Source organism: Macadamia integrifolia, chromosome 12 (genome assembly GCF_013358625.1).
Source record: "Macadamia integrifolia cultivar HAES 741 chromosome 12, SCU_Mint_v3, whole genome shotgun sequence".
NCBI lineage: Eukaryota > Viridiplantae > Streptophyta > Magnoliopsida > Proteales > Proteaceae > Macadamia > Macadamia integrifolia.
Window position 1 is genome coordinate 26879535 of NC_056568.1, and position 14457 is coordinate 26893991.

General features: G+C 36.2%; 3 protein-coding genes across 3 annotated transcripts; 2 read left to right on the forward strand and 1 right to left on the reverse strand.

The window, feature by feature from the left end:
• The first annotated feature begins 113 nt into the window (after positions 1-113).
• Positions 114-1715, forward strand: LOC122056905 (probable pectinesterase 55). The gene is made up of 4 exons (XM_042618877.1): positions 114-337; positions 805-964; positions 1113-1325; positions 1461-1715. The coding sequence occupies exons 1-4, from the start codon at positions 114-116 to the stop codon at positions 1713-1715; spliced, it is 852 nt and encodes a 283-aa protein (XP_042474811.1).
• A 2099-nt stretch (positions 1716-3814) lies between these two features.
• Positions 3815-9383, reverse strand: LOC122057483 (protein translocase subunit SecA 1). Its single transcript, XM_042619600.1, has 5 exons — positions 9061-9383; positions 8768-8916; positions 6118-6279; positions 4528-4643; positions 3815-4188 (listed from the first exon to the last, which is right to left on the reverse strand). The coding sequence occupies exons 1-5, from the start codon at positions 9284-9286 to the stop codon at positions 4170-4172; spliced, it is 672 nt and encodes a 223-aa protein (XP_042475534.1). The 5' UTR covers positions 9287-9383; the 3' UTR covers positions 3815-4169.
• Positions 9384-13566: 4183 nt separating this feature from the next.
• On the forward strand, positions 13567-14191 carry LOC122057450 (monothiol glutaredoxin-S10-like). Its single transcript, XM_042619561.1, has one exon. It carries the CDS (start codon positions 13697-13699, stop codon positions 14003-14005), a length of 309 nt encoding a protein of 102 aa, XP_042475495.1. The 5' UTR covers positions 13567-13696; the 3' UTR covers positions 14006-14191.
• Positions 14192-14457: the final 266 nt, after the last annotated feature.

Here is a 14457-nt window from a genome sequence, read left to right on the forward strand (position 1 = left end):
TAATAAAATAATGATGAAAGCCTAGTGAGGTTTAGCTTAAATATTGATGTTGAATTAAAGTGATTCATTTATTCTTTCTAAAGAGTCAGTCTATCAGAGATTCATCTAAAAACATGTGGCTCATTCCACCATTTGTCTTCACTTGCATATTAATCTTCACTTTGTTGGGCAATGGTGGTCAAGCTTTTAGTGGTTGTAGTGCTAATGTTGCATATACCATCACTGTTATAAAATATGCTGGCCATGGTAATTTTTCTACAATTCAGGCTGCCATCAATTCCATTCCCTCGAAGAATGATCGATGGGTTCGCATCCTCGTTAGTCCCGGATTTTATAGGTAACTTTATATATATATATATATATATTCTTACTCAAGCTATCTAGGCTTCGTTTGGTATCGTTTCTGTTCCAGAAACGCCGTTTTGTGTAAAAACGAAAATTTCAGTTTCTGTGTCAAAATGCAGTTTTTAAACGAAAAAATGATGTTTCAAAATTTCATATTTTTATCGGAAACTCTTTTTTTTTTTTGTAAAATGGAACGAAACTGGGAAGACGGAACTCCATTTTGGAGTTCCATCCAATCTCGTTTTTTTAGTTTTTTTTTTTTTCACTTTTTGTTCCAAAAAAACAGAAACGGACCATAAGTGCACCAAACAGAAGATTCTGTTTTTTCGTTCCAATAGAACAAAAAAACTCCAGAAACGTTTTTTTAGAACGATACCAAACGGAGCCCTAGTAACTCTATGAGCAGTTGTTCTTCAATCCTTAATTTTCTCATCTCATCTATCTATCTTATGTATAAAGAGAGAAGGTTACGATCCCAATAGACAAGCCCTGCATAATTCTTCAAGGAAAGAGTCCTAAGAGCACTATGATTTCATGGAATGCCCATACAATTACGGATAAGAGTGCTACTTTCACCATATTTGCTGACAATTTTGTGGCAAAAAATATTGCATTCAAGGTGAATAAACTTAATTTTATTTCTTCCTCATTCACCATTTTCTATTTTGTTAGATCATTTAATTAATTCACTTTCAGCCTATGACCAATCACTATTAGGTGATTAAGTTATATCAAATACTTACTTTTTTCTGTGTGGTTATAAACAGAATGCATATAAATACCAGAGACCAGTCAATGGAAGTTCTAATTTGCAGTCAGTTACAGTAGAAGTAGTTGGTGACAAATCATCTTTTCATGGATGTAGCTTCTTTGGATTTCAAGATACATTGTGGGATGCAAAAGGTCGCCATTACTTTAAAAATTGTCTTATTGAAGGTACTGTGGATTTTATTTGGGGGAGTGGCCAGTCCATATATGAGGTATATACATAATGAAATTGGGGTCAAGTCTCAATGAGCTATTATTTATTTATTTATTTATTTTGTTATAAACTAACTATAATAAATAAATTTCTTCTATTATTGATCTTTCTGTTCTATTTTCCCTTCATGCAGGGATGTCAAATATCGGTTCTTCCTTGCTTTGGAGGCCAGATACCAGGATTTATTACAGCTCAAGGCCGAAACTCGGCAAATGACAACAGTGGATTTGTATTTAAAGGTGGTAGAGTGTTTGGAAATGGTAACACACATACCTATCTTGGTAGAGCTTATGGAGCTTATTCTAGAGTAATTTGGTATGGAACTGAATTCTCTAATATTATAGTTCCTGAAGGATGGCAAGCTTGGAGCCATGTCCACCAAGAGTAAGAACTCTCCGTCTTTCTCTTTCTTTATTTTTTATTGGAAAATAGTTTTAATTTCTCTTCTTAATTGGGAGGGAGAGTGGGGAGTCATCTATAAACTAAACAATATTTTTTAGTATGAGGAAGCAATTGTTAGATATATTATCTACATCGTTATCTAATTATGGCTTAATATTTATACAAATGTGTCTTTTATGGTAGAATGCAAATGTGTCAAAATATCAATATATTAATTTAAAAATTATTTTATTATGTTAAATCTTAAAAAAAAAAAAAAAAAAAAAAAAAAAAAAAATTAAGGGTCATATGATTGAGATTGATCACCCAATTCAACTTAAGGTTTACTAATGGAATTCTTCATCTATCAAATGATTAGAATGACCAAATCATTTATCCACATGAAAAAACGAGTTAAAAGAATATTCTGATACAGTACTATTCTTGTATGATAAAATTTCCTTTCTGGGTAGTCGTGGGAAGCAATTAATCAGTTGCTTAGCTATTGAGATGTTGAGACTTATAACGGTATGGTCCCACATTAATTATTTGGGACTATGAATGTCATTTAATATACCTTAAGTCATCTCTACAGAAAGCTTTAAGGTTCAGGGTTGAACCTTCAAGTGGTATTATTTTGTTCAGTTTTTCCCATTTTATTTAACCAGTTTATAATAATAAAAACAAAATATTGACCATTTATGGACTTTAATATTGTTGCAAAGTAATACTCTGTTACCATTTGATTGAAATTGACAAAAATAATCTGATGTAATGTGCTCATGTTTTAATAGAAAATAGGTACCTGATGTGGTTAGAAATAGGAAGAGTTTCTTGAATTGCAATAGTTTCATTCATAACAGAACAACCAAGAGGCAATATTGTATGTTTTTTGACATTTTGGAGCTTCTTTTATTGTGATTTCCTAGGGCTGCAATTTCACTTGTGAGATCCACCCATGTTGGACACCAAGTATATTGTGTTGGATGCAAATTAAGGTGCAAGTTTGGCCTTACGAGCCTGAGCTCACCAAGCCCATCCTCAACCCCGATAGGGCCTATTAGGCTTTTCACCTGTGGGTTAGGCCAGTGTCAAAATTTCTAAATTCGGGGTCAGGTCAGAGTGGGTCTAGGCTGAATCCCCAGTCTGAGCCCGATCCAGTTGACCCTATATTTATAAATATAAATAAATTTATTGAAACGAATAGATCTTACCCTCATAGAAAGAAGAATAAGGCTGTCCAAACGAGAAAAAAAAAAAAATACTACATTTTTTTTACCAATTTTGATAATAATAACATTTTTCATTATGATTATTATAGTATATATAATTTTAGGGCAAGAGAACGCAACCTTGCCAGCACAGGTATAAGTCATTGCGTGTGAGCATCTTTAGTACCCTAGAGGGCGGGGGCAACATGTTCTTTTTTTTTTTTTTTTTTGTTTTTTTGTTTTTTGTTTTTTGTTTTTTGTTTCCTATAGTGGTTAGGGTTAACAATTAATATTGGGCATTGCTATCGATTTATAGATTGTGCATAGAGGTCAATCCTAAAACAGAGAAAATTGAGCCTCTCCTATAATAAGGCTCAATTACTAACAAGTCTACGCATAATCTAATACTTTACGCTTTAATGCGTTAACTGAAAAACTCATTACCTACCATCCAATCGAGCTAGTCAACATCCTTCAACTAATGCTTACTCATAAAAGGATTGAATGTTACCCATATATGACGAAAACATTACAATAACAATATAAACATTCAGGGAAACCATTTGAGTGGTGCATTATAAATTGGTTAAAGGGGAATTAAAAGGAAGAAAAGTTTTCATACTTTAAAAAAGATTGTAATCATTACCTCATATGATTATATCATTAACTTCAAAGTATTCTATATTTGATTATTAAAGTTCACTTTACTTCGTACAATATGTAACATAAAAATTACATGCAAAATTTGTCATTACTAAATAGGGTTAAAAAATGAAATAGTTTTTACAATCACATAGGATCACATGGAGTAATGATTATAATTTTTTTTTTATTAAGAAATTTCACTTCCCTTCCTCTTGCCTCGCAACCAAACATAGCCATAGTAACCGTAATATCATTAAAAAAATCTTGCATTTTTATTTATTTTTTCATCTATGGAAAGCATTGCATGAATAAAATCACTTCCCTGCAGGGATTTTAGAGTCAGCATTAAACATCAAACAACTTGCTTGACCTTTTCTTATTTCTAGCTGCTTTACAGGTGAGATGAGTCTGATGAGAATAGGAGGTTTGTTTTACTGAGGGCTCAGTAAGGGGTTGGGGGTTACTGTCATTCCTCGTGTTAGGATAGAAGATAACTCAGGAATCCCACAGAACAGTAGCAGATGATGGTCACATTGCAATCCGTTTCTTACCATCCCTTTCCTATGACAGAGCACCACCAACACATTTACCTGGTCTCTTCATCTTTAGTCTTTTCCGCAGCACCTTCATGATATTTGAAAGAAAGAAAAAAATAAAAAAAGGATTAGCTTATGCCCCAAAAACATGTTTCTGGAAGAAATGACATGAGCACGGCAACAACAGGCCATATGCAAACTCTTCTGAGTTCTCGACATTCTGTGATGAGAAATGTTCAAAACTTTTAATAGGTTATTCATATCAACCGGTGGATGCATGCCAGAAGGAGGCAGTCTTCTTCCATTTATATGCACCACATGGGCACTAATTGGTAGCCGGTTCTAACAGTGTAACAGTCGACCAGATTGAATCTCTTTGTTTATTGTATATTTACAACGAGAACATAAATTAGTGAGGGACAGGTACCGTTTATATCTCTTTTTGGAACCACAAGGGCAGAGTGCATTCCTACTTATTTGTCCACTCTTTGCCAAATTAGATCTGGCAAGATCTAATGGTGTTGATCCCATCAGCTTTTGCACCTATAAAACATAAGACTACAATTAGGATAGGGGGAAAAACATATTTTATTTTTTTCCATTTTAATTTAATAATGGGAATATCAGGTATTTATTAGAGAGAAGACAGTTCACATGCGTGGAGAGTAAACTCTTTTAGCATCTATAGATTTGATTTCCAAAGTAGATAAAAGATGCGGCCATACAGTAAGAAAGAAGAATTAAAGAAAATGACAGTTACGAATTACACATGCCTTCTGATAACCTAGTCCTGCCTGAAATGTTTCTCTGGTTCAAGTTAAGTACGTGGGAGTTTCACGAATAGTTTGGCAGAGCACCAAACATGCATCTCCAGGTCAAACAAAGACAAAATTCATGCAAATTTGTAGCGAACTACCCAATCCAACAGTTGACTAGCATCCTTCATCCAGACAGGTTTTCCCATCTTCAGATATTTGGGTTCAATCAGGCTTCACCAGAGCTGGCTGAATCCGACCAGGAGTTGATCGGAAAAACCATTTTGAATGCGGTGAAAAGAGTTGAGATGCCCTATACAGCCACACTCCTAGTTTATCATGCTTCCTAGATTTTTTTTTTTTTTTTTTTTTATTAATATTAATATTATTATTATTATTTTTGTTGTTGTAGTTGTTGTTTTTGTTGCTGTTGTTGTCACAAAGTTCCGTTATTTTTCCAAATGTCACAAGTTATTACTTGTCACATGGACAGATGATATGTCTATTCCAACAGTTGGATTGAGAGCACATTGGATAGAGAGGGCATGGTCTAGATTCACCACGTGTCAAATTTCCGAGTCTAATTCAATCAAATACCCATTTTATATTGGCACACATACTTTTTATGTCTATGCATGTGTATCAATTCTCTAGACATTACTGTGCACTCTCCCTACTCAGAGGGGGGACATACGGATTAGATTAAAGAAACCATAAAAATGGATGGCTCAGATTTATCTTGTGATTTTCGGAAACATCACTATCCATTTTTACATGGATACCTATCTAATATATAATAATGATGATAATAACAATGAACATTGAATGGCTGAATTGACTAAACAATGAGGGGAAAACATAAGGTTCAAGTCAAACATTTCAGTTATTAAATTGTAGATCTAAGTCATCAAATTTCTTAAATATACATCAAGGGAAAAGAATATCCAGAGAAACCCCCAATCAAGATCCATTATAGTTGACCAAATCATTGACCTACAACATTATTGGACGAATGGAAAAAAGCAGGTGGTCTAGAAGATATATGACAACATATAATGATCGAGCACATCAATATTAATGGCAAAGGTATCTTAGGTTCCTAGAATTGGAGCCATTCCTGCAAGTGACCACATGCCTCAATGTTCTCTAAAGATGGGGACTATCATTTTATGTATAAAAATCACAATACCCAAGAACTAGAAACTCTTTCAACAGCTCATTAAGATGGAAAAATCAAGACAAAATGGAATGAGAAGTAATACCTCAGCCAAAGACTTTGGCATTGGTTTACCTTCCTCCTTTAACTTTTCTATCTTTTTCTGCGCTTCTTTAGCCCATGTAAACTTTGACAAGGCATTCTCAACATCAGCAATTGTACAATTACAATGTTTTGCCGCATCTTTCTTTTGACTGGTTTGGAGATTCTGCATATAATGAATCAAGAAAAAAAAAAAACCCATCACACATGTACAACTCTAATGATAAAAGTTTTCACATGGTGGCATACATATTAATTGCCAAATTTCCTCAACATTCTACATACTGCAAATGCTATGAGGACCAAAAATCTGTGAAAGAGAGAGAGAGAGAGACGAGGGTTCCATTTGTTGAAGTTTGGACAGAATCTAGGATGTCTTATTTTTGTTCTGTGGTGAGAACATTGTCCCACCAACATTTGAGTTGTCCAGTAAATCCAGATATTATTAGGTCTCCTACAGCTCTGTCGGAGGTTGCTTTGATTCAGTAAGCATTGCTTAACATTGTCATTTCTTGTAATTTGTTTATTATATTGTATTTTGAGAGACCATCTATGTTCCATTCATAGATGATGCCACTTTGATAGGTTGCTTGGTAGTTTTGCCATTTGCCATCTAGCTTCAATTTGAAGATCAGGGAAAGTTGGGTTGTGTTAAACAAATGTAAGAAGCAGGTGGATAAACCAGTTCTCTCTTATTTCTCAAAATGTGATCCCACAACCACATTTTAAAACTCTTTGGACAAGTGCAGCATAAAGAGCTGTACTTTTTATGAGTTCACCCAAGGACAGGATTCCCTTCTCCATTGGGAGGTCAGCTCTAATATGATTATTCATTAACAAAGAAAAAACCCTAGTGAAGGTCGAAGAATATAAGAAGTGATTTCATATGTCCTTAACCATCTTAAAATGGAGGAATAAATGGTGGGTCAAATCTACTCTTAATCCCACATCATAAAAATATAAGGGAAAGCAGGGGACTTGGTTGCATACTTCCTCCTTCATAAGCATGTCCAAGTATTATTGTTATAGAAGCAAACATCCAACTAGAATGTAAAACAAATAAAAAGAGCCAAAAAAATTAAAAAATGGAAATAATCAAGGGATCAGGGTCAGAATCAATTTGTAGATCTACCCCAGCCAGTACCGTTCTAAACAACTGAGGAGATGGGGGGATCTGCAGTGGGTCAATACAATAATAACAGGGGAGTAGGTGATGTTTTGTGTAATGCTTGTTGGATCAGTCCAAGATGATCCTGATCCAGTTGTTGAGCTCCAGTTCGATCAGCTTGTGATTATCAATACCCAACATGCATAATTTCCAGCCCAACATAAACCAAAGCTAGGATAAACAACCGTTCAATGGATCTCTGCAATTTATTTTTGCTTTTATAATGTTCTGTCTGACACTTCCATTGATGGCTCGAGTTTGTTTGTTAGGACAAAGATCACATATTCAACACACAATAGCACACTTTTCGAAAGCAGGTGTCTGCTCAGTAAGGCAGTCAGAGTAGGCCATGGATTCAAAAGGTGTTGGATCACATAGTTAAAGGCTCTTTTCCAGGTGGGACCATATAAGCTACCCTCATACCCCATGAAGTCTCCAATCAACTCAGATACCCATTGCTGGCGGGCCACAAGACAGTTAAGGAATTACATGATAGATCATCCTGCGCTGTTAATTTCTGGAAAGAAACCCAATCAAGTATTTATTTGAGAAACCAGCTCCAGACAATTAAGGAATTACATGTCTCTTTTCCAGGTGGGACCATATAAGCTACCCTCATACCCCATGAAGTCTCCAATCAACTCAGATACCCATTGCTGGCGGGCCACAAGACAGTTAAGGAATTACATGATAGATCATCCTGCGCTGTTAATTTCTGGAAAGAAACCCAATCAAGTATTTATTTGAGAAACCAGCTCCAGACAATTAAGGAATTACATGATAGACATGTTTGTTTGAGTACAGATGCATGTACACATATAGACACATCTGTTTATGTACAACATATATACAGCATATACATTTAAAATTTTAGAAATTCTTACATATGAACAACAACACACTGACAATGGTTCTATTCTTTGGAACTGCATACTGTGAGTGCTCTCGTTCTCTAAAATTGCTTTTGTTACTGTATTCAGACTGTTCTAATTCTGTGTTTGAACTCTATCTCTGTGGCCAGTGTTTGTTTCTATATCGTCAAAATCAGTATTTGGATCGTATTTTTTTACTATGTATAGCTCTCAGGCTTTCTATGCAATCATATTTAGGAGTGCACCTCATGTGAATAGAGAGATGTTTTGCCTTGGAAGTATGAACACATGATCAACCAGGTCTGCACAAATTTGGGGCGTTTAAAAACCTTAAGGACAGTATCTTTGATAAGACTCAACTCTACTGCCTACTATTCCAATAGTACAAGATGACATATTTTGGTACTGTGAGTTTCTATTTCAACTTCATGAGAACATTTTGGTGATAAACGACTACAACTCGATTTCAGATAAATCTTACACACATTTCTTGGCATACTAATTTCTTACAAGTTCCCAACAACACTACAGGTGCAACAAGAGAGATCCAACAAATACCTTCCATTTAATTCTACAACGCTTCAAACATGAGAGCATACAATTAAAGGACTGACCTCTCCAGTAGAATCAAGAGTTCCAAGATATCTAATAATTGCTTCCTGCTTCCCAAATGCGTCAGAAAATGTCGCCTCACTGCCACGACCCACTACGAATTGCTTGAATTGCCCCGCTTTCCTCGCAGTCTTCAGTTCATCGGCGAACTCTGCAACCCCAAAATCTTATAACTACTTGGAATGTAACAAATTAACACCGACTGATAACCCATTAAAGAGGAATCAAAATGGCCGCCAAAAATCAAATGAATGTGGCAGATAGATGATTTGCAATGCAGGAGACGAGTACTTACTAAGGAGGGTGAATGATTGGGAAGTGACTTGAGTTTGAGGAGTAGTAGTGGTCTGTTCGCCTGTAAAGACACCTTTGATCTTGTTCAACCAAGACCCATCGAGAGCAGATGTGGAGAAAATGAAACGCGTCTGCGATGCAGAGGGCAAACAATCGTGATGAAAACCAGATGAGGAGAACAAGGTCGGAGTTCTACGAAAATTGATGAGAAATCGTCGATGAGACATTTCGTGATGCAGAGGGAACGGGGTTGTCTTCTTCGTCTAGGGTTTAATTAAGGTTTTAGAGATTTTTGAATGCTTGCCCATCACAGTCAAACTGGAAGGTCAAACTCCTTCCAGTTACTACGGTCTCATTTCACTTCTAAAGTCGTGGCTCATAGTTACGTTTTTAAGTATCGCCCTCTCTTCAAAACTTCTGTGTTGTAGTATCTCCAATTAGATGGAAATGAACGGTTAATGATAAAATAGCTCTCTCTCTCTCTCTCTCTCTCTCTCTCTCTCTCTCTCTTTGTGCTCCCATTGATACCTCTCTTAGGATCAAAGTTGAAGCTTCCTCCACATTTCTGTTCACTATAAAAATCCAAGGTGTGAAGGAAGGTAAAGTGACCTTAAATACTCTAGCATTGCGTTGCTTTTAAAATTTCCCACACAATATAGCATCTGTTGAAAATATTTGACCAACTTTGGCAAACTAGAAGATCTACTTAGCTCGTTTAATAATCCATGCATGAAAAAGCAATCTGAAGCTAGAAAATGATCTTATAGTTACATATGATGCAAACCAATCTTGATAGACATAACGTGATTCAAAAATAATTGCTCTACTATTCCAAGAATACAAATTTTTTTATTCCAAGAATACAATTACGACACACATGTGACTGAACCATGTATTTTCATAAAACCTTTGGAGGAACTTTAAAATTCCATCAAATTTTCCACACAACATTGCCACTTAGTATCTTAATCTTTTGCAATGAAATTCGGAAAAAATTTCACTGATAGTAATAATACAATAGACCACATAGTTGGAATTATTACTCCCACTCTATATTCATGAATGTGTGAAATGCCCTCAAACTCATGACATTGGATCTAAAATACCCCCAAAAAACGCGCCACTCACCATGACCATACCAACTAACAGCCCTTCACCTTCTTTTGTTTTTTCTTTCTCCTTTTTGAATCTTGGATCATCCCATTATCCCAATCCATGAAAGTCAAGGTGAGCTAAATCGTTGACTCAATTGAGTTGACTTTAAGGGTGTTGAACATACTTGCCAAGTGGACTCTACGATATGGTGTTGAGCTCAATGACATTGCAAGTCTGGCCAGCTAGCCCAATCCCTTCCTCTGGCCGATAGGCCCAATGTTGGGTCTGCAATTGGTAGGTGGATCAAGGCTAGGATTTCCATGACCTGAGTCAGTTGTTCTTATGTTTATTCATAATTTAAAGTCGAAGCTTTCCATGAGAGTGGGTGTTGAAAAATAACAAAGTTAGTGGCATTTGATCCAGTAAAAAATAAAATAATATAGAAAAAAGGCTAAGTATGTTAGCGGTATATTCAAATATGTATTTATCTCTCTCTTTTCTTATTTGGAAGATTCTCTTATGCCCGTTGAGCCGTTAACTCTAGTAAAATCAGTGACATATCTAACCTCTTCCTTCCCCCCTCTCTCCCTTAAAAAAAAAAAATAATAATAAATAAAGTTAAAGAAAACAACAACTTTAATCCTTTGAATAACTAGAGATTGACAATATATATATATATATATATATATAAGCCTATTAAAAAGAAAGGTTTCGTGCACACACAACCATCGGATGGAGGTGGGGGGAGTGCGTCATAAACCCTAATCCCCAATTCAACGGTTATATATGCATGGCCATGCACCATGGACCTTTTGCCTCTTGTAAATGTTGCATCCCTTCTACCAAAAAAAAAAAAAAATGTTGCATCCCCTACTATATGGATCCATCCATGTCTACCATTAATTGCTTGCCACATGGATAGTGACGACAATTTGTTAAGTTTAATTTGACTATTAAGGATTTAGAGAATATCACGACATATACAATCACATATATGCTATCACATATGAGAGAGAGAGAGAGAGAGAGAGAGAGGGGCCATGGAATTTCTAGCTTTAAAGCGGTACATTATTGGGAGGTTGGCATAACCCAATACCTCACAAGTCACAACCTACAGAAAGAATTTTAGCTTTACTTAGAAGGAGAGACATACACAGGATTGATGATGACGATGGTGATGAGGAATCAAAACATCAATTTCTACTATACCCTATACTATATCCTTCCTCTCCTCCACACCTCCATGATCCCCTCCTTTTTCTCTTCTTTCTAATGACCTCTATGTGATGCCACTATTCGTCTCTGTGCCTCTTCTCTTCTCATTTCGTTTTCTTATCTAATATCCCTCTAAAGTTTACATTCGCATCCTCCCACTCACTCCCACATTTACAAGTCTTCCTTATCCAACTTCTCTCTCCCTTTCCATCTCATATTATATGCATGCATGGTATGCCATTCATGATACATATCCATACTACATCATAGGTATGTCATAATTGCCATGCCAAGACCAATGCTAGGAATTAACAACCTTAGTAGAACAACCTATGAGTTACATTCATAGTCGAGTGATAATCAAAGCTTTCACTATTTTGATAAAGAAGTTACAAAACCCTACCACCTTATCTCCTTATGAGATAACCTTTCCTATATATAGCGTCTCGCGCATTACATAGAGAACCCTAATCCTTGAAAGTACAAAATTACCTTTAGTATAAACGACTCCTAAAAATTTTCGATCGAAGCTTTGCCCCATACAAAACCCCTGGACATGGGGCAACCTGCTCCCTGTAACCCCCACAACCTACTCGTCGGTGATCAACAAGATCATTGTTATTAAGGAAAAAATCACCAATTCTTCTTAGATTAAATTGAAATCAGACTTCACCAATAACAATCAACACATCCATTTATATGTTCATGTCTAACGTTAACTAACATTAACATGGACATGGGCATGCATGTCAAAGATCAAATCAAAGAGTACTGTTTGGTTATTCGAATCAGCCAACCTAAGCCACCTCTCTTGAGCTTTTATGGTTGAGTACTTACGTGGCAAGGCAAGCTAGTAGCCAAACTGTGAATTAAACTTGATTCTTACAAATTATAAGGTTCTCAATAGAGAAGAAGGTGGAATTGAATAGCTTTGGAGATGCAATAATTCATGATCTTGCCTAGGATTCCATTGCTAAAGGTCTAATAAAGAAGCATAATTCCAAAAGTTAATAACTAATGATCTATGAAAGGATTTTATACCAAAGCAATAGAAGGGCTTCCATGTAACCGACCTTATTAGGAATATGGATTTTATCCGGAATTTGCGGGCTGAAATTGATTGATAGAAACAATAGGAGGATCTACTACCCCAAATATCTTAGCTGTTCAATAGAAAATACCTAGAACAGATGCTGACCCTAATTTATTCTAGGTTGAGAAGAACTTTGGGAGACTGTGCTGGTTCAGTTGGAAAATGATCAGCCCAAAACTAACCCAAATTAAACCGCATCACCCATTAGTGATATCTACTCTCAATATATATAATGGTAGTAATACCCATTAGTTGTTAACCTAGTGATTGAATAAAGAAGGGAGCAGACAAGACCGACAAGAAGGAAAGAAGAGCATTCGAGAAGATTTTTGACTAATGTTATGGATCTCCAGGTTTGAGTTTCTTGTCGAACATATTAGTTTGTGTATAATGTTTAACGACTCAACATGTTGATCCTAAAGATTATTCTGACAAGTTCTACCCGAATCCCAATAAATGATATTAAAATCGGGGTGCGACAACTCTAGTGGGCGTTCGAGGATGAAGAAAAGGGCAACCATATCAATTAGGGCTAGAAAATTTTGGGTTAAAATCAAAACCATCAATCCGGTTCACTTGTTGACCTTGTATGTTCTTGCATGATTTTCTTCTTTCTTTTTTCTGATAAAAGTTGTTGCATGATTGTTGACTTTGTTATGGTGGTTATTTTATTTTTTCCTTTTTCTTTTTGGCCTTTGTTTTCATTGAATTTCAGGAATATTTAGATATGGGAAGAGAAAAAGTAGTTTTACTCTCTAGTCTCTACTGGATAACCCCTATATGATCTAAATTAAAACCTGGTCCATCTAAGAATTCATGAGATAAGGTTCCTGTTTCCATATAACTCTTTATGGATATTGTTGCAACTTGACATTCTATTTGTAGTAAAGCATAAAAACATCAGATAGAGGGACCACTGTGTCACATTCACCAAATGATAAGAGTCTATATGGAATCCACCCATGACCCACCTCCCCCCAACCTTATTTCTTTAGAAACCTTTATTTCTTTTTAATTTTCTAATTAAACAATCCAACCCACCACCCTTCTCCAGCTTTATAAATAAGCTCTCTTGGCAACTCTTCACTTCCAAGCCCACACTCAGAACCTTAACTGTTCAGTGCAACAAAACCCATCATCTCAAGTTCTCAATATACTCATAGCCTTCAGTATTCAGTTTCTACAAAACCCATCATCACTCAATTGTCCTCTCTCTCTCTCTCTCTCTCTAAGAATGGATAGGGTGTCCAGATTGGCTTCACAGAAGGCAGTGGCAATCTTCAGCAAGAGCTCCTGCTGCATGTGTCATGCTATCAAGAGATTGTTTTATGAACTTGGGGTGAGCCCTGCAATTTACGAGCTTGATGAGGATTCAAGAGGGAGAGAGATGGAGTGGGCACTCTTGAGGCTTGGGTGTAACCCTTCTGTACCTGCTGTGTTCATAGGAGGTAAACTGGTGGGTTCAGCTAATGAAGTCATGACCCTCCATCTCAATGGCTCATTAACAAGAATGCTCAAAGATGCAGGCGCTATTTGGCTTTAGTATTACTCAACTCAGGGTCTTAAACTGAGTCAACTCGTGACTCTTTTATGTTAACAGCTATTCTCCAGCCTCCACCTTTTTCCCCCACTTAGGTGATTGTACTCATAAATGAGGAAAAGCACCATACGGAAATAGATGTAATGGTTATGTATCTTTTTCTAATATAGTTGCAGTTTATAGTTCTTATATTATTGGTTTCCCATGCCTTCCTTTTCTATTTCTTTTTATACCATCTAGTGGTAGTTTGGTTTGGAGGGGACACGGTACTCCGCCTCAGGAAGCAAGGTCCCCTGATCAAACCTTCGCCACTGCACCTAACTTCTTGGGGCCACCGCATGAGAGTTTTTGTCTCGGACTAACCCAGTCCCATGTAAGCGGTATCACAGTGACCCCAGGGACTAGTCGAGTCAAACATCCGGACACACTAGGTATCAAAAAAAAAAAAAAAAAAA

Excerpts from the sequence above, each read along its gene's own strand:
- LOC122057483 (XM_042619600.1), bottom strand. The coding sequence starts at position 9,286 with ATGTCTCATCGACGATTTCTCATCAATTTTCGTAGAACTCCGACCTTG. Across the intron at positions 6,280-8,767 it reads CTCTTGATTCTACTGGAGAG|AATCTCCAAACCAGTCAAAA; the intron begins GTCAGTCCTTTA and ends CATTATATGCAG. Across the intron at positions 4,644-6,117 it reads TGCCAAAGTCTTTGGCTGAG|GTGCAAAAGCTGATGGGATC; the intron begins GTATTACTTCTC and ends TATGTTTTATAG.
- LOC122057450 (XM_042619561.1), top strand. The coding sequence starts at position 13,697 with ATGGATAGGGTGTCCAGATTGGCTTCACAGAAGGCAGTGGCAATCTTC.
- LOC122056905 (XM_042618877.1), top strand. The coding sequence starts at position 114 with ATGTGGCTCATTCCACCATTTGTCTTCACTTGCATATTAATCTTCACT. Across the intron at positions 965-1,112 it reads CAAAAAATATTGCATTCAAG|AATGCATATAAATACCAGAG; the intron begins GTGAATAAACTT and ends GGTTATAAACAG. Across the intron at positions 1,326-1,460 it reads GTGGCCAGTCCATATATGAG|GGATGTCAAATATCGGTTCT; the intron begins GTATATACATAA and ends CCCTTCATGCAG.